General features: G+C 36.7%; 1 protein-coding gene across 1 annotated transcript in view; it reads left to right on the plus strand.

Moving 5' to 3' along the window:
* Positions 1 to 6,162: 6,162 nt before the first annotated feature.
* Positions 6,163 to 23,993, plus strand: part of mrpl23 (mitochondrial ribosomal protein L23) — a 41,885-nt gene continuing 24,054 nt past the window's right edge. Inside the window, exons 1-3 of the mRNA XM_044124693.1 lie at positions 6,163 to 6,339; positions 7,546 to 7,668; positions 22,645 to 22,727. Of these exons, the coding sequence (XP_043980628.1) occupies positions 6,320 to 6,339; positions 7,546 to 7,668; positions 22,645 to 22,727 (226 nt within the window). The 5' untranslated portion in view covers positions 6,163 to 6,319. The remainder of the gene's footprint in view (positions 6,340 to 7,545; positions 7,669 to 22,644; positions 22,728 to 23,993) is intronic.

The raw sequence follows: 23,993 nt of genomic DNA on the forward strand, positions 1-23,993 counted from the left end.
CACCAGTTTTACCTTATGAATCTACCCCAAATACTTCACTGGGGTTTGCTTCACAAGGCTGTGTTATCCCTGCTGCTTGTGCTTTTCTTGTCCAGGCTCTGCTTTTTTGCAGCACTATTTTTTTCTTCAACTTGACTTTCCTTCAGTTTAGTGTTTTTGCACACATCACTGTGTGAACACCCAGATTTTTTATTTTTTTTTTGCAGTGGCTTTCTTTTCGCGTGGATCGTGTCACTGACTTTGTTGTTAATTCGGCAGTCTCTCCCATGATTGTAAAAGCGATAATTCAAGCGATAAGTCATTGCTGTATATATTTTTCTTATACATTTGATTTTTTATCCAAAGCTAAATTTTGGGCTTTTATTAGACAGCCCATAACCTTATAATGCTCTTCTTGTATTATAATACATATTAATAATAATATTAACTTATTTACTGACATAAATGCATTTTCAGTGATATTCTGATTTATTTTCATGCATTTGCATAGTTTTGCTCTTATCATAACAATGACAAAAAGAAAGAAAAATCGATAGATAGATAGATAGATAGATAGATAGATAGATAGATAGATAGATAGATAGATAGATAGATAGATAGATAGATAGATAGATAGATAGATAGATAGATAGATAGATAGATAGATAGATAGATAGATAGATAGATAGATAGATAGATAGATAGATAGATTTATTGAATGATATTCTAAATATTTTTGTCTTCAATTCAAAATGTGATATCTTTTCAAATCTAAGCATGTTGCTTAACATGCATAATCAGGGTTGTTTTATGTTATCATTTAAAAAAAAAAATCTTACTGACGCAGAAGAAAGAAGAAGAAAATTCTGTTACACTACAGTGACAAAATCGATTTGAACATTTCCTAAAAACTGATGTTGGCGTGTTCAATAGTATGTAAGAAGTTCATTGTTCCTTTAGGTTCTTGTTATCCAGAGGATAAATTGGCACCAAAACTATTTCATCATGATGAGTCAAAGTTCATGTAATAATGCACAGCTATTATGCATATCCATATTCTTAACTCTAACTTGATTAAACCTGAACTATTTCATTCCATGTCAGTGTCATTCTGTTTCTTTCAAGTTGTTCTTCGTGTACTATTTTAATGAGTACTAGCATGTCATCCGGTGTGAAGAAAAAGAGTAAGACAGGAGAAGCCATAACATTAACAATGTTGCCATAATTTCAGATTGAGGTCTTCAGTGGTACTGTCCACCAGATATCTTAAGAGTGTCGCCTGACGTACCTTGCAGATCAGTTGTCCTGTCCCTGTTTATGCATTTCAACCCCCCGATCCATCACATAACCCTGGCAGCAACGGAGACACTGGATAAGGCTGTGGGAATCCGTGCAAGCACTTCTTCACTATCTATCTAAAAACAATCCTCAGGCTGTTGGTGATTTTTAAATAGATTTCAAATTTGTTTAGTGCATTGATAATGTAGAGAAACTTTTGTTTCTTGCTTTTAGCAAGAAACAAAAGTGATTTTATGTTCACTAAGTTGTTTCATCACAAGAGACAGAGAACAGAGACAGAAAAGCACCACAGTCAGTGGCCTCCTTTGTCATGTGATGATGACTGGATCACAGAGAATGAATGTAGTAAGTGTTCACTACCCTTTGTGTCTTATCTAAACTGCTTTTTGCCTCAAACAGCCTGTTGGATTTCAGCAGATCAAATCTTGCACATTCACAGTACATACATATGACTAAGTCTTTGCAAGTCTGTGACCGCTCGTGTTGCATTTGTACTTCTAAACCTCAAGTTCACCAAAGGTCCTGTGGCAGCCATGCTCCTGGGTCAGAGGTCGAACTTATGACTTCAATGGAACATCCACGGGGAAAGGTCTAAATTTAAACGCCATCCAGATTGTCCATGACCCTGGCAGCTATTATTAGTTAGAGTATTGCTGCGTGGCATGCAGACCCTCGCTTTGACTATATGAACACAGGGCATGAAAAAAAGAGAAGAATCTGACTGGAGCTGGCCACAACCTCTAACCGCCCATTTGGTGATGGCAAGGAGGCAAGAGTTTAATTAAGAGCGGTGTGAACAGATTAATGGTTTATGTTTTGTAGGTCAAAGTGGATTGACCCACTTATGTGGACTACAGCAAGCTGCAAGCTACTATAATACAGAAATGAAATTCTTGGAACTAATTTAATGGCAACAGTAATGATAATCTTCAACTATGACTCCAGGAACAATTCTGAAATGCTATGTTAATTTAAAGACAGGGGGGAAAAAATAACAAGAGGGCTATATCATTGCTCTACAGTGACAAAAAATGTATCTTAAGGCATCTGAATAATTTTAATTTATAGGCCAAACACACTACTCTGGGTTTATAGAATACAGTTAAAAAGTGCTAAGCTTTAGCAAAGTAGTTCTGATAAATAAACACGCGTATGGTAAAACTAACCTATTGACATTTACCCAATAATACATAAGTCTTGATTTATGGAAATTATGTATTTTTTATAGTTTCAAAGTGAGTGTTTTAGGTTGACATAAAATACAACTCTGCACGTAATTAAAGTTATACATTATATCATTAAAGTATATTTGAATGTGAATATACTTTTTAAAAAGGTGTGATTTTTATTAACAGGTTAAATTCTCTGCTCAGTATTCAAAAATGTATTGGTAAGGAACTGCTGAACTTTAATAACAGTAACTAACAGTATTTTAAATGGTAAATTATGATTTTAAATATGAACCTTTGTGTGTAGACATTCTGCTCCTAGTTTAATTTATCCATAAAAATGTTTCCTAAGTTTATGTTTTGTTTACAGTGTAGGCTTAATATTTGTATTACAACATCATGCTAAGAGATTATGTCTGTCATGTAGCCGACACACAACTTCATTATTGAGTCACCACATGAACATAGCAAATAACAGTCACTGAGTCTGTCTCTTATATCGACTGTTGGATGGGTTTCTTCACTCCTGATGCAGAAGAAATGGATGTGGCTCAATATTTTTGGTCCCAATAAAGCAAAGGACACTCAGCTAGTATTTATTATGCTTCTTGATTTCAATGTAATTTTTGTGTGACTCTTTTGTCACAGACCACTTTGAATTACAATGCATGAAAAGAGCACACCACAAATATTATCGTCATGAGGTAAGTTGAGTAGATGGACTGATCTTATCAAAGAAAGAGACTAAAAAACACGAAATAATTCAACCTCAAAATCAATTCAAAACAACCCAGGCCATAACAATTATGAGGTTGCAGCCACAAGAAAAATAAATGTTGCACATAAAAAAGTGTATAGTCTTGGTTATGTTATGATTTTTAGTTATTAGCTACAATATACTACAAACAGAACATAAGTTTTGATAAAGAATAACCAATCTTTTATTTTATTTTTTTACTTACTTTTAATTCACAGTATCATTTTCAAATGCTTTAGTCTAGTCACAGCACAACTTGTGCCATGCAAAACTATTTGCTTCGGCTGACGAACTTTTCCGTCTTCATGTCTGGATCTTCAATTTACTGCTACCATTTTTTTCCTTCTCTTGGATATTCAATACCAACAACTTCTCCTCTGACTGCCTGAGCGTTAGAGGGGGAAAGTTTCCATGCGGCCTTCAGGCTGGATGTTGGCGGGACAATCCCACTGTTTCCCCCCTGTTCACCTCTGCAGCTAGTGCGCTCACTTCTTTACCAGAACTTTTTTCCTCTCTGGGCTGTCGCTGAAACAGTTTTCCTCTGCCCCAGACCTGAACCTTCAATATTTTCTCTTTCTGCTTCTATCTTTTTTTTTTTTTTTTTTTTTTTTTGCACACATGCACAGCAAACTGTTGTGTGAGTTAAATGTAGTTGAAGTTTAAAAAAAAAAAAAAAAAGATTATTGCAATGCTCTCAATTAAGAGAAAATGAGTCAGGGTTAATTTGATTATGTCAGAGGCTGTGTGCATATTTCAGAGTTAAGGGTAGGTGTTGCAAATTAAGCATGTGTCAGTAAAAATACCAAGCACACACAAAGCAAAGACATTTATCAGAGTCTAACTACTGCAAAACTAATCTATGTTAACATACAAAAAGGAATGGGATCAGTTAAGTTACTCCACAGCAAGCTATCAACCAGTTTTTGAAGAAACCAATAAAATCTTTCGAATAAAGTTCTTAATCTCTTTGTACCCAAAAGGTTATAAAGTTAGATTATATAATTAGTTTATTTGTTTAAGGATCCCCATTGGTCTCTTCCACAATAGGAACTATTCATCCTGGAGTTCACATAATAAAATCCTACTTTTACACACTTTCATAAACACTAAAAAGACATTAGTGTTTATGACACTCAAAGGAAGAGTGAATTGCGGTCTCCCGGTGATCCTCAAAACCCTGACTTGATGCTGGCTGGGCAATTGCTGCCAGCAGAAACTCATACTGAGGTACTGAAGCTACTACTACTCCTCACCAGTAAACACCTGATTTCAGGCCAAGTGAAAGGAAATGCTGTAAATCTTACATGGAACAACTGTGGACTTACAAAACACAAACTGAAGTGGATTTGCAATTTATAAGTCAGAACATAGCTTTTGATGTACATCTCCCCACCACTGACTCACCACCTTTAGTACTAAAACATGCTCTCTCCTATTAGCTGTCAGATGAATCATTTCAAAGGCAGCAAGCAAGTAAACAAGAAACTGTGGAAAACTCTTTCTAAAGGAATTAAAGCTTTTTTTAAATATTTTTTTTTAACAAAACTGCATTGATCATATTCTCATAGTGGGACAGAATACCTGTGATAACTCTTAAATATTACACCCACCTAATAATAAAAACCTGACTTCTCTCCAGCACCCTCATCTACCTTCATACACTCCATCTTAAGTGACGGAGGCTTCCCTCCAAAGCACAGTGTTGACTGTCACTGTGGCCCATTTCCATCTAGGTCTGAACTGTTTGAGCCCGAGACTCGAGTTCCAGTCATGGCCATGGGTTTAAATCATTCCGCCACAGCATCAACTGGGAGAGGCTGGAGCAGAGATGGGACAAGCTCTCCCTCTGCTGCTGTAGCCTTGAGAAAAAGAACACAACAACAATCTGGACAAAAAGGGATTGAGTATTCATTCCTCTGTGTACACACAACACTTCCAAATACTCTGTTTATTTACAAAAATAACATGTCATGAGTTTTGCACATGCTTATCCTAGTGAAAATGAAAGAACGAAGACTAACTCTGTGTTGTTGTTTTTTATTTAACAAAAAACCCTAGAAGGTGTAGAATTCAAATTGGGAAAGAAACCAAGAACATTGCTTCTGTTTTAGATTTGAACAATAATTCACTGATGTCCTCTTTGTCTTCAATTTTTACTTTGGTGTCTTTTATATTATTAAAAACACTTCCTTGAGTTACATATTCTGATCAGCAGTAATTTTAACCTTTCCAAAGGTGCAATTTGTCTGTGTTGCTCTTGAAAGAGCCAATTTGTTATGCCAGCACATTTGCTACATAAACAGTTGAAACTCCAGTCTAAAGAAAATAGTAAGCATTTACTTTGATGATATAGATTCATAATGTGCTGCAGCATGGCACAATGTAATTAACTGCACAGTAAAATCTGTATTTTTGAAACAAAGAAAATATTTAATGACATACTTCACTAGCAATATATTGAAAACAGGTTAAGTATGTATTTAGTAGGCTAAGCATTTATGATTTTTTTTAATTCATAGAATTAGGACAGTTTTTTTCTTTAGATATGGACAGTCAGTAGAACTAATATTGCTGATTAGTCCCGAGATTACTTACTGTGAAGTGTACCCAACAAGATTTGTTTCTGATTTAGACACATCAGTTTAAATTCTTTTATGGAACTATATACACAGGAAATATTGAGTATTTGAATAAATTTGTAATTAAAAATAATAATAATATTTTTTTTCTTTTTACATAATTGAAACATATAATGAAGTAACATGTTTAAGTATAATTTTATGTTATGTATTAGGTGGATTATTTACACATTTAAACATAGATTTCTTTCATATAATTAGTTTCATCTTAATAAGATGTCTACATACCTACATATTAATTCAATTATTTTATCACAAATGCCACTTTTGGCTCTCTCAGTTTAGGAACCAAAAGACACAGCTCTTTTTTAAACGAAGCCATGTGACTCGGATCTCGGAAAAAATCCGGAATTCCCATCGCTACAGCGCTCTGCTCCCCCGGAAGCACATCGATTCACGTGTAGCATTTCTCAACCTTGAAAAACAACATAGTAGAGTTGTTAGCATTTCATCTGTCTGATTCTATTTCTACAGTGATGTCAGTATCAAGAATGATGTAAGTAATAAGTGTTTATTTCTACTGTATGATCTGAAACCTCGTTGCGTAATGGTAGTCACCGTTTGTTTTCATTCTGTAATCTATCAATTACCTACGGTTGGGATCTAACATTGTCCTAGCCCTTGTTTTATATGTCCTCGTGTTAGTTTATCAAATACTCTAAAAACGTGTTTTATTTATTTTTTTTACTTTTAACTGTAAATTGACAGCTTCTGCACGGCAAGATGGTAGTTAGCGTTAGCAAGCTAAACTAAAAACAGTCAACACGCAGCTCTAATATCTTAAGTTTATACTTTAGAAGAATATATTTTTTCTCTTAATTATGTTAAGCATCTTTCCGAATTAGGTTCAGCTAACAGTGCAGATTTAAGAGACTCTTGTAGGCATACTCTTTGAGAAGAGCGCTGTAATATTTGGCATTATTTTCCGTAAATGTTAAAGAATTAGTGTTTATTATATCACGTGGTTTTAGATAGGATAATCTTTAATGTCCAAATGTAGTTCTGCAGGGAAATATTTTACATTTTTTATCAGAGCTGCTCGTGACTTTGCTGCGTTCCTGTCTTTGAACGAAAACACTCAGCTCTTCTGCTGATTGTTCTTATAAAAACGTCTGAAGATTTGTTTTAAAAAGCAAATATTAATACAACTTCCAAATCCCAATAGCTTATATGTTTGCGGTACCTGAAAAGTATGCAAATGAATTTGCCTCATATCAATTATTTTCATATTTTGACTACATGAAGAACCAATATGTTTTGTCGTGCCGTCCTCTCAGACATCATGAAACATGAAATAAGGTCATAGCACCTACATGTTTTTTTAAAATTCAGCATTTATACTCAGATTTAAGAATACTTTGTTAATCCCCTCATAGAAATTCTCAATTTACAAATCTTGCAAAACCATAATTAACAGTTAATGATTCATAGTCAGTTTCACGTGAGCAATCATTTTTCTGAACACTGTGAAGAACAACATTACCATAGACACTGGCTATTATTTGGATTGTAGGAAACAATTAAAAATGATCACATTTAGTTGTTGTTTAATTTAGACAGCTTAACATTAAACATTTGTAAATAATTAATTTATTCTCATCAGAATAAAAAATAAAAGAGGATTTTTTTTTATTTTATTTTATTTTACACAATTTTATTTTTAACATTTGAAAATATTTCATCGTTTCATGTCTTGTCTCAGCTACCCTCTCTACCAGCTGGGAAACCCCCAGCTGAGGATCTTCAGACCCAACTGGTTTCTGACTCTGGTGAGGCCGGGAAAGGAGCAACCTCCTGATACTGTCCAGTTTCGTATCCCAATGGAGTAAGTTTTTAGTACTAAAAATACTGTCTCATTCTATTATGAGGTTTTTGGACAATCGTGCACCATTACATTGACTGTTGTAAAAAGCTTTTTTAGTACAAATAGTTCATTTTTGAGGTGACAAAATGTAACATGTTTTACTGTACTCAGTTTTCAAAAAACAAGATCACAAGAAGGAATTACGCAAATCACCCCTTTGAGTCTGTTCTTTGGAGATTATAAAAAAATCAAGTGAAAGGTTTCTTTGTATGGTTCTTGTTAGTCTAAGTTGCTCCCTCTGTATGTTATATATATATATATATATAACATACAGAGAGAGACTTGAATGAATAATAAATGTTGTGGTGAAGTTTTGGGTCTACATATTATGGCCTCTTTAATGTGAAACATGAGAGATTATTGCCTTATTACTTACATTTATTGATTTATTTCACTGTCACTGGACTCCATTTGGCTAACATGTAATCATTTTGAGGGTGACAGCTAAGGTGTTAAATAAACTGTGAACTTAACTGTATTGGCCACCAGATGGCATGATCACTTCAAGAATAGAAAAAGTCAAGAGTGAACTGTATGTACTCAATACTGTACAAATCTTAAATATTTGAGCACAACAGTTTCAGTGATGTCATTTGAAACACTGTCAAGACGAGCAATATAGGTGATGATTTTCAAAGTGCTTTTCTGTAGCGAGATTGTGGAAGTTTAGAGGAAGTTGTTGACGGCAAGATGTCCAACATCAGTCACCACCAGGAGCCAATACTAACACCTCTGGGCAAAAGAAAATGTTCTCAAACGTTCTCCAAATGTCAAATCTAATGCAGTACGCTAAATGTTTTACCACAAGACTGCTTCCAGGGTTTGCATTATATTGCTCCTGTGATGAATTTGTGTAAAAGTCCAATATTTAGTAATAAATGCATATAAAGTTTTACAGTGATGGTTTTGGACAGTTCATATTCTGCGATAAAGCTCTTACGCATGACTACTGCTCATCTGTAGTCATCCCAACTACAGATGAGCAGATTTTTGGGTACATCTGTGAGCCAAGGTTGCTGAGGCTTGTAGTGTTCCTCAGGCGAAGAGAGGCCCAGAACCCATGCTAAGGAGAAAAATTTAAGTTTGCAGCAGATCGTCTATGTGTCTCTGGTGGGGTTTAGACCATAATCTGTTCATCCAGGTGCTTGGCCTCCCACTCTGATTTTTGCCTCCTCTCTGCCAAACTCCTAGGGTGCTTATGTAATTGTGTGTATGCGTGTGTGCACATGCACCGTTGTCAGTGTGGGCGAGTCGGTTAGTGAGAATGGTGTGCGTCTCTGTGTACACATGCGCAAAAGTGGGTAAGTGCAGGGTGCATGTGTGTTTTGAAAAGGGTGTGTAATGTTATTTTTCCTTCCAGTCTTTGATGCCTGCGAGAGGTACACAGCTGATTGATACGCTGCTGGGGCCTCATTGTGTGCTCAAAATGTTGTTATTTTTCTGTATTTATTCAAACCTGTAGTATGAGTTCCCACATTGAGAGACAATGACACAAACTAAATATCACTCCCACTCCCAGCTTATTGATGAGTGAGTCAGGAAGGCAGTGAAAACTGTTGTAGGCGTGGAAGCGTGAGTACACTCTTGAATTGAGCAGCTGTTAATGAGAGCTAGTGATGATTGCATCATGAAGCCAGTTGGTACTATAAGGCCATCTTTATTTTAATGACACCCAGGAGTTACAGTCCATCAAAGTATTCATAACCTCTCGAACTTCTGTACATTTTGCCACATTGCATTGGCAAACTTTGATATATTTTTATTTGGAGTTTATCTGGTAGTCCATCACAAAATAGTAATGGATTATGAAGTAGAATGAGAAGAATAATGGTTTACATTCTTAGTTACAAAAATGCTAAAAAATATAATGTGAATTAGTGTTACTCGTTATTCTAGCGCCGCTTAATAAAATCCAGTGTAATCAGTCGCCTTCAGAAGTAACCTAAATAGAAAATGTGGTTCTTCTTTTGAAGGACTTAGAGGTTTCTTAGAGAACATTAGTGAACAGAAAGACTCCTAAAGACCAAGGAGCACATCAGAACAGTCAAAAAAGTATGGCACAACTTCAAACTTACCAAGACATGGTCGTCCAGCTAAACTGATTAGCCAGGCAAGGAGAGCATCAATGAATAGTCCATAATAACCCTGAAGGAGCTGTAGCAGGACTTGAATAGTGTTTCGGTGACAGTCCGTCCAGTCAAATACATCGGACGAACTGTTAATTGATTAAATAGAGAAACCAGGCCATACATGAAAATATTCTTACTATTAGCCATTTGTAGCTCAGCCTGGTAAAAACCAGCCCCTTTTTCTATGGTTTGCTTTTGTACAAGGGGTCTAGACCTTTGGCTTTTGAGAAACAATTGCTTGCTGGTAGGTATGGACTGTCTTGAGGTTTTAAATTTTACCTAATCGCTAATGGTTGCCCGTGATGCATGCAATGTGCCACATTGATTGTGAAGGAAGATACTCTATGAAACTGTACGCACTGTAAACAACCATCCCCAGCTCTTGCTCTAAATTTAATTGCACAATATTTGAAAACGTGGCCAACAAGAACTGAATGGTTTCTTTCACTTCTTCCCCTGCCATTGCCAAACTACAACCATGATCACTTAATTTATTTATAAAGTTAATTTTATTTGAACTAACTATATTAATTTCAACATTAAACCCTGTATACATGTGTTTTTCTTTCTGAAGTTGAAGGAGTGTGACTTACAGACAATCTCATGATTTCTCTGCTTTGGCGGGTCTACAACATTTTCTTAATATTTCATAAGCTAAATCTGTTATTTCTGACCCTTACTTTGTGCTGTGTAGACTTCCTCAGCTTATTTTGCTATAATTTTTTTCTCCTCTAATTGTCAAGTGCTATTGTTAGCACTTGACCCTGAGCTTTACTTTTTTCTGCTTTCTTAAATACTACATATCTAAAACCAATCTCTCTTGTTTGAAACACCTGGGTAGTTTTTGTTTTCTTTCAATTCTGTTTCTGCCTGTGGGAGGGTAACATTTGTTCATCTTTATGATTGTTCTCGAGCCTTTTGTGCACTGTAAGTATTTCCTCTCTGCTCTAGGACATCATCAAATTTCCAGGTTTACACCCACATATACACGCACTCACCCCTCTTGTATCTCACCTGGCAGTGGCCTTAGGCCATCAGAGTTGAACACAATACATCACACAATGGCAATCGCCCACCATAAATGTTCCACTTAAACTCATTGTTGAAACAAGGTCATTGTTTAGGCTAATGAATTTTGAATACTGATTGTCTAAAGCCTCTACACTCCCTCTATATGAGTGTAATGAGCTTTACAGAGAACCGTCTTTACGTAAAACGTTCAGTCACTCCTGTATTTGGTGTTTTGCTGAATGATTATTAGACCCAAATACCGAACAATAAATGTAATCCTTCACACGCTGCTCTTTTACTCCAATCTTCTCAACTGTCTCTTCTCTCACCGAAGTCTCAGGTTCCTCGATGGCTTTCCTCCAAACAATATCTATTATGATCTTGATACTTAGTGTTGAGCAACTTCATCTATTGTTCTCCACTGATGGGAGGGTAAAAGCGTAGAGTGTGCATATCTCAACCCTGCCTGACAAAGGGTAAACCAACAACGAGGAGCGGCTTTCTTTTGCCTTTCATCTGCGTTGAACACAACTCTGCTGTTTCTTTTGCACCACTAAGCCACTTTGATACTATGCACATCATAAGTGCACATGTGCTGTGTGTAGCTTTGTTTATAGAGTCACATTGAAAAATTAGGTCACTCCATGTGGTTCTCAAACATCTTTGGAGAAATGTATTGTGAAAATTAGCAATACAAAATAAATGTATTATTGTATGTAGCTAAGCAATTAAAGAAAAAGAGGGTAAAACTGCTTAAAATGTTCTTGTCATACATAACTAAAAAAACACAATGTGCAATATTTTGCAGAATAAGGTGTGCCCTATTTAAACCTCAGGTGTGTAGTCCTTTGCGCTACCAGCTGGGCAAGATGAAAACTTTTGCACTCTAAGGCTGCTTCCCCATGATCAAGTTTCACTCTAGCTGGTTAATATCTGGTTCATGTTGGTTTGGAGTGTGTTCATTGGAGTCTATTTCCCTCTACTGTGGGTGTGAATATGGGTAGGAAAGTAGGAACTTGGGCACGCTGTGAACGCACGGGAGCTCTGGTCATTGCTCCGATTATGTTTTTTTGTTTGTTTTGTTTTTTTTTTGCAGTGAGACTTCGCAGTGGAGAACCTTGAGGTTGTGTTTTTTATGGACTCCCACAGCTATTTCCGTTTTTCTTACTGAAATTCAATATTGGCCCAAACATAATAAATTACAATCGTTTAAATGACGTATTTATTTATTTAATTTCCCTTTAAGGAAAAATAAAGTACTCGGATTAGTTATACAGTTTGCTCTACGTATAAATCTGTCTGTATTGTGACATTTTCCTTTTAATAGGCAACCTTTTTTGGATTTAGGTAACGCAGTCAAAAGACATAAACCAATAGTCAAAAATGAAAAGAAGATTCCAAACATCACACCAAACTAATAAGTAGATCCGGTGTTTCACGCTGGTCGATGTAAAAAATGTAACTTCCACAGAACGTTGACCAAAGCTGCACCCTTTCTCTCTTCTTCATTGCGTATGCGTTCTTCAGAGAGAAATTACGGTCAACTGCTCCCAAGGTTGACTCATGTGCTCCTGCAGCTGCTCAAGGTTACACTCATGATTACGCTCCTCCACACTGCGGTGGTTGAGATGTTGCTTAGAGTTTTCAGTGACGTAAAATCACGGGCAAATCAAAAAATGCAGTCTGCTGTCGATCAACGTGATTGTGCCGAATACGGTGTGGTTTGTGCTTCCCCAGAAAAGTCGTGCAGAACTGCGAAAGATCTGCTAATGGAGATTAATCCGGCTGGGACGAACTGAAGATGAATGGTTTTAACCCGCTCCCGTGGATGAGCTGCTTAAGAAATTTGCCAGACAAACACCACGAGTTCTGGAATCACGTTTGGACAGAAAAGTCTAAAATAGAATAATTTATGCACCAAAACATAATGCACGCTTGAGTGTTCCGTTTTGAGGTTCTTGTCTAGGAAATGAACATGCCAGCTGTGAAGTGTGGAGATGAAGATGGGCATATTTGACCTTGCTAGATCACAGTTATAAAATTCATCCAGAAAATACATTCTTTGGCTAACACAAGGTTAGTTGTTTTTTTTTCTTGCCTGCTCTTAAGTCACATTTGTCAGAGATTAATTTAAAAAAACTAGACAGTGGAGTGTCAAAATTTCTTAATAAAGAACTCATTGTTATTTTTTTCACATTTATATAATGTGTTAAGGGAGGTCATGTATTGCGACTCATGAGATAACATTTCGTATTTAAACATTGTATTGTTTTGGAAAAAGAGTCCCGGTTGAGTTTGTCTTGTGCTTGGCATATATCATATATCATCATGGCATTTATTTTCCACTAGTCTTATTACACAATTTTTCTGTATTAGCTCACCTAAGAGCAATTTAGTTTATGGATTCTGTCAACAAATTAATATCTGTGTCAACTTGAGCACTGTTTGGCTGTCACTTATTTGATAAACGGTTTTCTTGGGGAACATGAGCCTTATGGTATGAGATTCTTCCAGAATGCAGTAAGTGCCTGTCGTCTGCAGCTTTGCAACACCTCCATTTGTAACAATGTCCTCCTCCCTGGCTTTCCCAGGGAATTCTTATATTTCATTCACCAACCAGTAAAGAACTATAAAAAGCCTCAAAGTAGATTTAACCAAACTTGTATCAAACAAGGAGCCACATAAAAAAGCCTTCCAGTGGTTTGCCAAGTCAACTTGCTAAAACAGGCAGCCTTTCTTAAAAGGAATCGTGGTAGCCACAAGAGTCATGAGGGTTTCTGAATCATCCCAGTGCCAAGGAAAGTTCATGTGGAAGCAAGGAAAGGAAAACATGACTTGAGGAAATCTCCGTTCCTTGTTTCATATATTTGCTCAGTTTTTATTTTTTTTTATTTTTTTTTTTATTTCATTATTCTTGAATAAAACAATCAACACAGAGCTCAAACCAGAGCACACAATGGTCCAGGCCACTGCAAGAGTTTAATATTGGTCCATGTGTTGTTTTGTCAGAACTGTATTTGGTGCCAGGGGTTAAGTTCCTCTGTTTTGAGTTTGTGTACCTCAAACAATGACAGCAGTGTCAAATTAGTTGATTTAATTGAGTTACTGCAATGCTCAAGAGAGAACGTCCAAGGACATGTTGTGTATGTGTGTTTTTTGTGAGCTATCAACTATTTAAATGAGAGCGTGCTTGTACATGAGTTTTGTTGGGTTATTGTGTGTAATAATTAAAATGAGCACAATTGCAGGCTGTTTCTCCTGGTTTTACAGAGGTATTTTCTTAATGATAAACTAGGTTACATAATAAACTTGTTTAATTTGGAAAAAAGTTATGTATGCTTGTTGGACAGGGATAAACGAAATAAAATTTTTTATAATTTGTCTTACCTAACATGCTCTAATTAAGAGTTTAGATTAATTTATGCCTCATGTTTGACTCCACTACCAACTAGGGTTACCACAGCTGTTGCACATTGTGTCTATGGGGGTCAACACTGTCCCCCATCTGTGCGGCATCACACTGTCTGCTTCACCCTATGTACATTACTGCTGATTTATGGCTGATCAATGAGATTAAATATGTCACACAGAGTTATTAAATATTTTAGAAAGAAGACTGGAACATTAACATGTTGTACACGATGCTATTAAACATGTACATTGCCAATATTAAGACAACCAGCAATGGGAATGGGCCAACTGTCAGAAAGGAAATATTGGCGTTGAAATAAATAATTGTAACCAAAAATATTAACACTGACTCTGAAATAAATATATTGAAAAGTTTTCCATTGACAATAAAGAAAAAAGAATTCCGTAGTGAAAAAGATTCAACTCTGAATCAACTGCAAGTTGTATTAAATGAAACTCTGAAACAACTGGCTTACAACCAAGTTTTGACACAAAGTTTTATTTACGCTATTTGTCAGTTTTGATCTTGTGATTGTTTTGGCATCCTTGGCTGAGCTTGAGGAATGGTCTTCAGAGCCTCATATCACGTACAAATGTACAGAGACCAACTCTAGTGCTGACCAATGATTCAGAGGTTTAGTCCAATGGGACAGCAGAGAATGAGATTACTTATCTGCATTTTAGAGTTTTCAGTTTAAGTGGAAGTAGCCATTGTATTTCTTTTAGCTGGAGAAAGAGTATAGCTTACATGTGTGTGGACAGGATGTGTAATTATCACAAACTACTTTTTTGTATGTGATCAAAGTAGAAAAAGTGAGCTACTTTCCAAAACGTTGTTTGCTTTTTATGATGTGTTTTTCAGACCTTTGTTAATATTCTTATTGTTTAGACCTAGAAATGCTTATAGTTCCACTATTGATAAAATTTTTTTAAATTCTTCTGATTAAGCTTATTATGAGATGGGCTTTGACATATGCTTGGACAGTTTTTAGGACGGTGACAATAATTATCAGCTTTAAATGTTAACATGCTCAGTCAACTCATGCTGCCATGCATAATGATCTTTAAAAGAAACATGAGATACAGCTTGCCACTGCTTATAGGTTCATCAGATTTACATGCTGCTTCATATTTGTACTCTCATTTGACCAGTGTTGGGCGCCAAGTTGATCACACTAAAGGGGTCTGGCATTCACATAGTCACACCTCAGAGTGAGCTCATCGTTTTCAAAATATGAATCACCACGCTGACCAATAATTCCACCCAAATGGAGGTAGACACCAGATCATCATTGTTTCACACAGTATTTATTCGACTGCCCACTCGCCATCTGCCAAACCAATTGTGTTGTTGCTAACTGTATGAAAGGGTTTACATCAGTTTGCCTTGTCTGTCTTAAAACGGATTATTTTAGGTCAAACTTGCAGTTAAAAAGGGATTTCCTACGCAAACTTGAAATGTATGGACATTTTTTTTTTAGCCTTATCAAAGTCTTAAAAAAACCCACACACACACTTTCTTGTTGCCTTTAGTTTTAGAGAAAGAATTGATTAATATGCAGTTGATATACTTTAGTTTTGATTTATTTTGATTTGAACATTTTAGCCATCAATGATTTGACCTTTGACTTACTAACTGAATCCACAAAATTTATTAAAGATTAAAACCAAGTCTAAGGCTGCAATTCTTTGGGGCTCCAAGAAAGATATCAAAAAAGGATCCCAAGTTCATAAATGCGTCTTTAAATGAGGTTAATTCATGACAGGATTCTCCAGTCTTGATTTGGCGAGTTCAAAAGTGTGTTCAGGTCCTAGTTAGCAGTAACATGGTCCTGTACCACATTCTTTAAGTTTTAGCATTTTGTTTTTTTTTATTTACTTTGAAACTAATGAATATAGCAAACACTTTTACTCCGTTGTTCAGAATGTTATAAAAATGACTGGAAAAAATCTAAAAAGTGTAATCTGAAAAAATGTTGGAATCTTGAACTAAAAAGTGTGCAGTTGTAATTTTGCTAATAGCTGTTTAAGGCAAGAAAAGCAAAAATATAAGCATTTTATTTTATTTTATTTTTTTTACATTTTGTCCAAAAATATAATAATAATGCAAAGGCACTTATGGATAAAATAATTATGCAGTATTTGTTGGCAATAGTGCATCACTGAATGTCATTTAAAATCAGTCAAAGCTGCCCCTGCCCTCTGTTTCACTTCTGAGTTTCTAACTGTGGCCTTTCACCTCCTTCTCTCGTGTTTTTGGAGCACAGGTGCTAATGAACCACATTAAACTGTTGTAAATGATACTCATAATCCTCTCGGGTTAGCGTGAGTTTACACACATTTAAAAATAGGAAATATCCAAGAGCATGTAGATTAATGCTGATGAGGGGTTGCGTATTAAAGCAGTTTAAAGATGAGATGTATGGTCTAATCTGTAAATTGACATATTATTGGCTGTGTTTAAGCAACTGTTTTATTGAGGTAGATTCCAAGTTGTTTTTCTTGTCCTTTTGTGCACACAGTCATAAATATCTCCCATTTGCACTTTTTCCTCAAATGACGGAACAAAATAAGTTTTAAAAAATGATTTTTGTCATCAAGTCCAGTGTTCTCAGCCTAAGCTTGCTTGGCAACAACAGACCAAAATTGAACCCCAACACTGGTTTGCGTCACCTGATTCCCTTCTAGGTTTTGTGCTTGGAGTTCTTTCATCGTCTCAGTCGAGGAATCGTTCTCGCACTTGCGTTTGCTTATAAATATATACCAGTTGGTGTGGAACGATGCCTCCGGCCTCAGCAGTTGCTCGAGACTGGTTTTTATTCTTAAGAGGCAGAAGTGTGAAAGGTTAGCTTGTGGAGTCGGGTGGTTGTTTATACTGGGATGATGATCAGATGTTGCCTGCATCATTTTTAGGGACACCACACCCTTTGTCTAAGTTTAGCCTTGTTTATGTACAGTTGCAACTTGACATTTTCTCCTCAACTTTCAGCCGAGGGCTTTTTCCAGACTAAATTCTAGTTTGTAGCCATGATGGGAGACTTAAATTGATTGAGGTTTGTGAGAAAAAGGTTTTCTGATACAACATTGCCTGTTGTAATCATATACATGGTAGCAATGAGCAATATGGACTTGAAGTTTTATCATGATACTTTGGGATATTTCTTGCAATGAGCATAAAGAAGAACATAAAGGGCTTTAAAACAACTCCATTAATAATTTGTCACTGCCAACAGTCAGTCTTGCAAACCAAATGGTCAAAAATAAAGTTCAAAAATTGTTTACTTTTCTAATTTAGTTAGATTAGATGTAAAGATGCAACCTTGCAGGCCTGCAGATCAGAAGTTGAACAACGGCTAGTTAACTGATGTTGAGGGAATGCACCCAGACTCTCTTGTTATTGTTCTTGGGGATTTTTACAGTGCAAATCTTTCCAATGTACTTCCAAAATACAGATATTGTACCCCTACAGCAATTTAAAAACACAGTGGACTACTGTAACATGGCTTTGAAAGATACATATCCGGCTGTCACCAGGGCCACTTTGGGACTTTCTGATCATGGTCTGCTTCGTCTCATTCCAACTTGAAGGCAGAAACTAAAGACCTCTAATCCTGTCGTCAGGAAGTTGATGGAGCAATCAAAGCAGATGATATAGGCTTGTTTTGACCATATCTTTTGAGGTGTTTCTGAAGCTTCAGCCACAGACCTGAATAGAATTGCTGAAACTATCCTCATCTGGCAAACGACCTTAACAGCTTCTACTGCAGGTTTGGAAGGCAGCCATTCATACCTCCTACCAACTCATCCATGTATCACTCTGAGACAGGAGCTCTCCTTACACCAAACACTCTACTCTCCTCAGACCCCCTACCTGAACTTATGGTCTCTGATGTAGAAGTGAATAGGCTCTTTTAACATCAGAAGATTAAGAAAGGGACATGAGACATACTCTTTATGGACTTCAGCATGGTTTTTGACTCCATTAACCCAGACATCTTTCTCCACAATGTCACCTAATTCACAATCCCGGCCTCCACCTGTCAGTGGATCACCAGCTTCCTGACTGAGCGGCATCTTCTCCTGTACAAGTTTTACACTATACACAGATGACTGCACTCAGTAGATCTGTCTGTGAAACTACTTAAGTTCACAGATAACACCACTGTTAAAGGTCTAATCCAGGACAGTTATGAGTATCCATGCAGATAGGAAGTTGCTCATCTGGTCCACTAGTGCTGTCAGAACCACCTGTAACTCAACACGTTTAAGCCTGTATACATAACCATTCATTTTCTTTAAACTCTCTGCGCACCCTTTTCTCAAGAACACTACATGTACCGTGCCTCCCTTAAGGTTCATAGGAGCTATGCTAAGAAAGGATACTGAGATATTTTTGAGAAATAGACACTTTTCGGAAATAGGTCCAGCAGAGACTTCCACTTCCTGTGACAAAACGTACAACCCGCCACGGGAGCTGCTAAGTCTTTTACACTGCCTTTATTTAGTCTGTTCTGTGTTCATCCATCACTATGGTTTGGCTCATCCACAATATGGGACAGGTCCAAATTGCAATTAATAATTAGGTCTGCAGAAAGGATCATTGAGGCTGATCTTTCCTCCATCCAGGAGTTGTGAAGCTCTAGGGTTAGGAAAAAGACAGCTAAAATCTCTGCACCGAAAGTCAATTTTCTTGTTTGTGTTCACAAACCTGGTGAACAAACATGATTCTGATGGTTATTCTTATCATATTAACTATTTTTGCCAGAACACAATAAACTATGTTCTACTGTTAATACCTAGGGAAATGACATTAATTTGTGCTTTCTAAGTGCATGTACACTGATTAAAAAAAACTGAGTTTTACTAAATAGTGGCAGGAACTACTTTCATATTTTAATTCAGCAGCCTTCATCAATATTTCTGAGTACTGCAGAAGGTTTCTCAGCTAAAAGTGGCTTTAAATTAGTTCTTATCCAAGTTGACTGTTAAGATAAATGTGTTCATCCTTTGTTGCTACAAAGACAAATTTGGTGATGTAAATGGGGAAAAAAAAGGTTGCATCTTTTCTAACACGATACTATTTAGACCTTTTCTTTGACCACAGCTTTGACGTGCTGTTCTAAAATTCTTTTACTAAGTTTCACTGACTATGTTGGGCCTCTTAGTTTGTTTTTATAACTCCTTGGTCTTGTCATCACAGAGAATAATTGTTTAACTCTATGACGATATACCTGAATGTTTAGAGTAGTTGTCTTACTGTATATGGATTTAATGTAACTTTCTATATACATTAGGAGAGAGGGAACAGAATTCTTTGAAATCTACTTGGGAATCATCATCTGTTAACAGCTAGTTTTGATTTACATCTGAACATTTAATCCATTTCAATGTATGAGTTCCATGTATCCTCTTTCTCATATCTGCTTTCATTTCAATTCATGCCTTTTCTTACATGGACTAACACTTTATATTTTACAGACAGTAAAGAAAGGCATTCCCAACATGGAAGAAGTTTCTTGCTTGTAAAAAATATGTTGATGTCTGCAAATGTTTTGTTTATACGTTGAAAATAAATGCCTTTAGCTTTGCTCTCCAAGGGAGGAGGGGGGAAGGATCACATTTTCCTCTTCTTTCTTTGAGAGAAGATGCAAAGCTTTTTCCAAAAAAATCTTGTTAGCTGGCAGCTGTTTAAGATGATGTTTCTTGATGTTTTATTTTCAGTTCCTGAGCTATGTCAAGTACCTATTCATTAACTACAAGCATTGCAAAAGTCATGACTGTGCCAAGATCTCATGTATACCATCTGCTGGTTTGTGGTGGCTGGATATCTGAAGTGTTAAAAGCACTGCCTATTTAGAAAACGTTCTTCTCATTAATCAGGATCAGTGTTCGTCCTGCTAATGATCCACATGAGACTCAACAGACCTCAAGCTACTTCCCTCTCCTCCAGTTCCCCGACCCTGCTTTCTAGGAAAACCCATCTCTCTAAGCAATTACTCTTTCCAGCTCTCATGGAGTCAAGTACCCCTGGTCACTCCGCTCTGCTTTGCTTCCCTCTGGCACACTCTCTGTGAGACGTGGTTATTGGGAGAGGTGGGTGCAAATGGAGCAGAAAGGCTCATCTGTGTATTACATCTTGGGATCCTTTGTTCTAAATTGGCATAGGAAAAAAACCAAAGGTTCAGTGGGTGCTCTCTTATAAGCATCTACTCTAACCCTAACCCCAAACCTAAAAGACAAAACATTATAACCATCCATCTTCTATTTAGAAGAGTTTGTGAATTTGGGCACAATAAAACTAACACTCACAATATAGTCTGTTTATTTATAAGTTTTACAGACTTCAGCTTTTATGATTGTATCTGTGAGCAGAGTACACTGATTTTAAGACATCATGTTTAATTTAAGGAAACCTTGAAAATGCTGAGATTACTGGCAGATCAAGCAGATCCAACTTAATTGTTTGAGGGGGGGGGGAAAAAAACACAAAACATTTGTGATGTTTATTACCAAATAAGGTTCCAGTTGTATTGTACTAAGTCTCTTGTTCTGTCACCAGTGGATGACCGAGGCTCAGTTGGAATAGTAGTTGTTTTGCTATCTAAAAATTGTGGATTGGATTCCAGTTTCCTCCTTCCACGTGTCAATATTTCCTTTTGCAAAGCGCTCAACCTCAAGTTGTCTATTAATCTGTCAGTGTATGAATTTGTGCAATAGGTTAGATTTCAGAGTAAAATACTTTGAGTGGTTAATATGATTGGTACTAGATATATTTGCTATATAAATTTATAACATTTATAATTTACAAGGCCTGGTATAAAACTTTTTGTTGTAGGGGATGACTAGTGCAATGAAAACACTAACAGTGCTGATTAGCCACTTAGTACAAGAGTATCTATGCACCATAGCCAAAGAGTTGACCATTTTCAATATAGTTTACGGTGAATACATTTTGGGTTCAGATTGCCAAATGTTAAGGTGCATCTTTTTTGCTTCAGATTGTGGACAGAACAATTGTAGCTGACTGGCGAAGACGTAGACGTTACTCCTATTGATTTTTTCCTAAAAAAACCCCGTAATTTACTATTGAACCCAAAACAACTACAAAAACGTAGACTTTTTTTTATTGAAGTCAAGCAGTAGATGAAGAATTAAAAGACTGAGATGTTTTTGTGGAAAATGTCTTATGTTTATTTTCTTTTCTCTAAAGGTTTTATTTTTATGTTTTCACTTTCTATATATTTCTAGTTGAAATGTTGCTGTTCGCACAGATTTTCTAACTAAAAGGATAAAAAAAAAAAAAATCTAAGTGAGAGCTGGGAAGTTCTTTTGTTTCTTTCACCAAACACCCGCGGTTGTCTCAAATCATCGTTAACTCAGAGATCTTAACAACTCATTCTTTATGAAGTGAAAGAAAAGCCTTAGGAAGTAACGGAAATTATTGTGAATGAATGGAATCAAATATGGAAACATGTAATCATTTCAAAGTTGAGCCCACCTTTTTCCATGCTCTCAAAATGCAAACATTGTCTTTCTACTTTACTGTGAGCTTTGCCAAAGCTTAACTTATTATGGAGGAACAGCAATTGTTATTTACATGGAAACAAATATTACATCACTCTTTGGTACAAAGAGTCTTTGTATTCACAGATGGGTTTTTTCTCAAGCAGATCTTTGCTTCGTCTTATATTGTTACTGAATACTCAAGGTGTCGAGCTGTTTACTTTACAAACAGTGAAAATTACTGTGTCCTACACTGTCAAAGAAACATATGAGGTGATAGAAGACACCACATCCGAGGCTCTCTTGTCAGACCACAACGTCGCTATTAAGCACTTTGTCTGACGCATTTGAGAAGGGCTTTCTACTGGGCTAATTCAATTGACTAGATTGATTAGCAGTTAAAAGCCTTTCTTCCTCTGGGCAGAGGAATCTGTTCCCAGTGCTACCCAGTGGGCTACCTTGAGCTAGGCCAGCCCACCAGATCAGTTGGTGCCAGGTCCACTTCCTGTGTAGAATTTCACTGGGCACGATCAATACTCCTAGACAGTTAATTGGATGAACACTGACACTCACATTTCTCCTCGCCCCACTTTGGTCCATTCAGTAGGAGCTGAATGGGTTTTCTCATGAGTGTCTTGTCCCTTTACAGCACATGATATAACTGCAGAAATGATTGTAATGCAGTTTGGAAATGGGCTACATTATTCCTATATTAAGGTGGATGAAGTGAATATGGTGTTAGATGATGAAGTGTCATACCTGAATGTGAAGTCACATCACACATGTATTGAGATGGCTCTTCATGGCAGTTAAATTGTGATCCTGCTGACATCTCATGACCTTTGCTTTGATCTGTTTTCTTTTTCCTGTTTGTTCTGAACAGCATGACCAAGTATGATGTGAAGAACTACTTGGAGAAGATCTATAACGTCCCAGTTGGAGTAATTCGCACCAGGATACAATTTGGTGAGGTTTCCTAGATATTTGCACCAAAACCTATTGTCTACCAAATACTCTAACCTTTAAACCTTTTTAACCATAAAAATAAAAGAACAATTAATTTCTATATCTTGAAAACTATGTATAAATTTAACTGAGCCTGCATTTTCTAGTAATTTGACAGAAAACTGAATAAAGAACTTGCAAATCAGCTGTTGCATTTTTAGCTATCCCATTTTTCTTAAACAAAATGTTTAATAGAGTTAAAAGAAATTCTTCCATTTAGGTTCTGCAAAGGTTACAGAAAGAGTGTTTTTGGAAGCATAAAGTCAAATCAATTCTGTTTAAAAGACATTTAACAGTGATTAGCAGTTTCATCTTATGTGCACAATTTTCTATTGAAATGCAGCCACAAGAGTGTTTTTCAGCGGCCAATTGCGGTATTGGTTCTCATGCCTGGTCCTCCTTTTTCTGTGCACACACACACAGCTGCTTATCTGACAATCTGCTGTTGCAGCACTCTGGCCTCCAGCTGTTCCAGAACACACCATGCTTCCTCCAGACATGCACATACAGTTCACAGTCTACCTAACTTAAGGATCCTCTATTAGCAGTGTTGATTATCTCTTTGCCAAAAATGATTACGCAATCAAGATTAGTGCTATTTCACCGAATTAACAATGCTTTCTAACATCTTTTTTTTTTCCTTAAGGAAGAAAAATGTAGCCAAGTATTTTTTTTACAGACTAATTTGGTTGCTCCATACAGAGAGCAAACAAATTAAAAAGCTGTTTGCTTTCTTTTTTTTGTTGTTCCTAAACTTCCACTGTCTACCTGTGAAGGAGGTAGAGATTGGTCAGTCAAGCCAGTCAGACCAAGAAGGTATCATGGGGAGAGAGGCGCCTAGCATATAGAGTGGAGAAGCAATTAACACTGTTTATTAGGATTGTGTCAGAGGCTACAGGAGGAAAGAATGCTCCTTGTTGCAGCGAGTTCAAGGAAAGCAGCGAGTCTTCAAGGGATGAAGTGAGATGGAGAACAAAGGGCAGCTGAAGGGCCCTGGTATTCCCGAGGTGCGTCAGAGAAGGTATCCCTGTCTGCGTCAGGGGTTCCACTCTATTGGCAGTGTAAAGACGGGACTGGACCAAGAAGAGTGAGGGGTGCAAGCAACTCTTTCTTCCCTCTTGTGCGGCAAGGGTATTTTGGAAGGTGTTACCATGGCTACCTCTCCAGTCTGGGATTTGTAACGTGATAGCTGGTTGCCAGACCGCAATCTCAATGTGGGAGAAGTTG

The sequence above is a fragment of the Gambusia affinis genome, linkage group LG08 (assembly GCF_019740435.1).
Source record: "Gambusia affinis linkage group LG08, SWU_Gaff_1.0, whole genome shotgun sequence".
NCBI lineage: Eukaryota > Metazoa > Chordata > Actinopteri > Cyprinodontiformes > Poeciliidae > Gambusia > Gambusia affinis.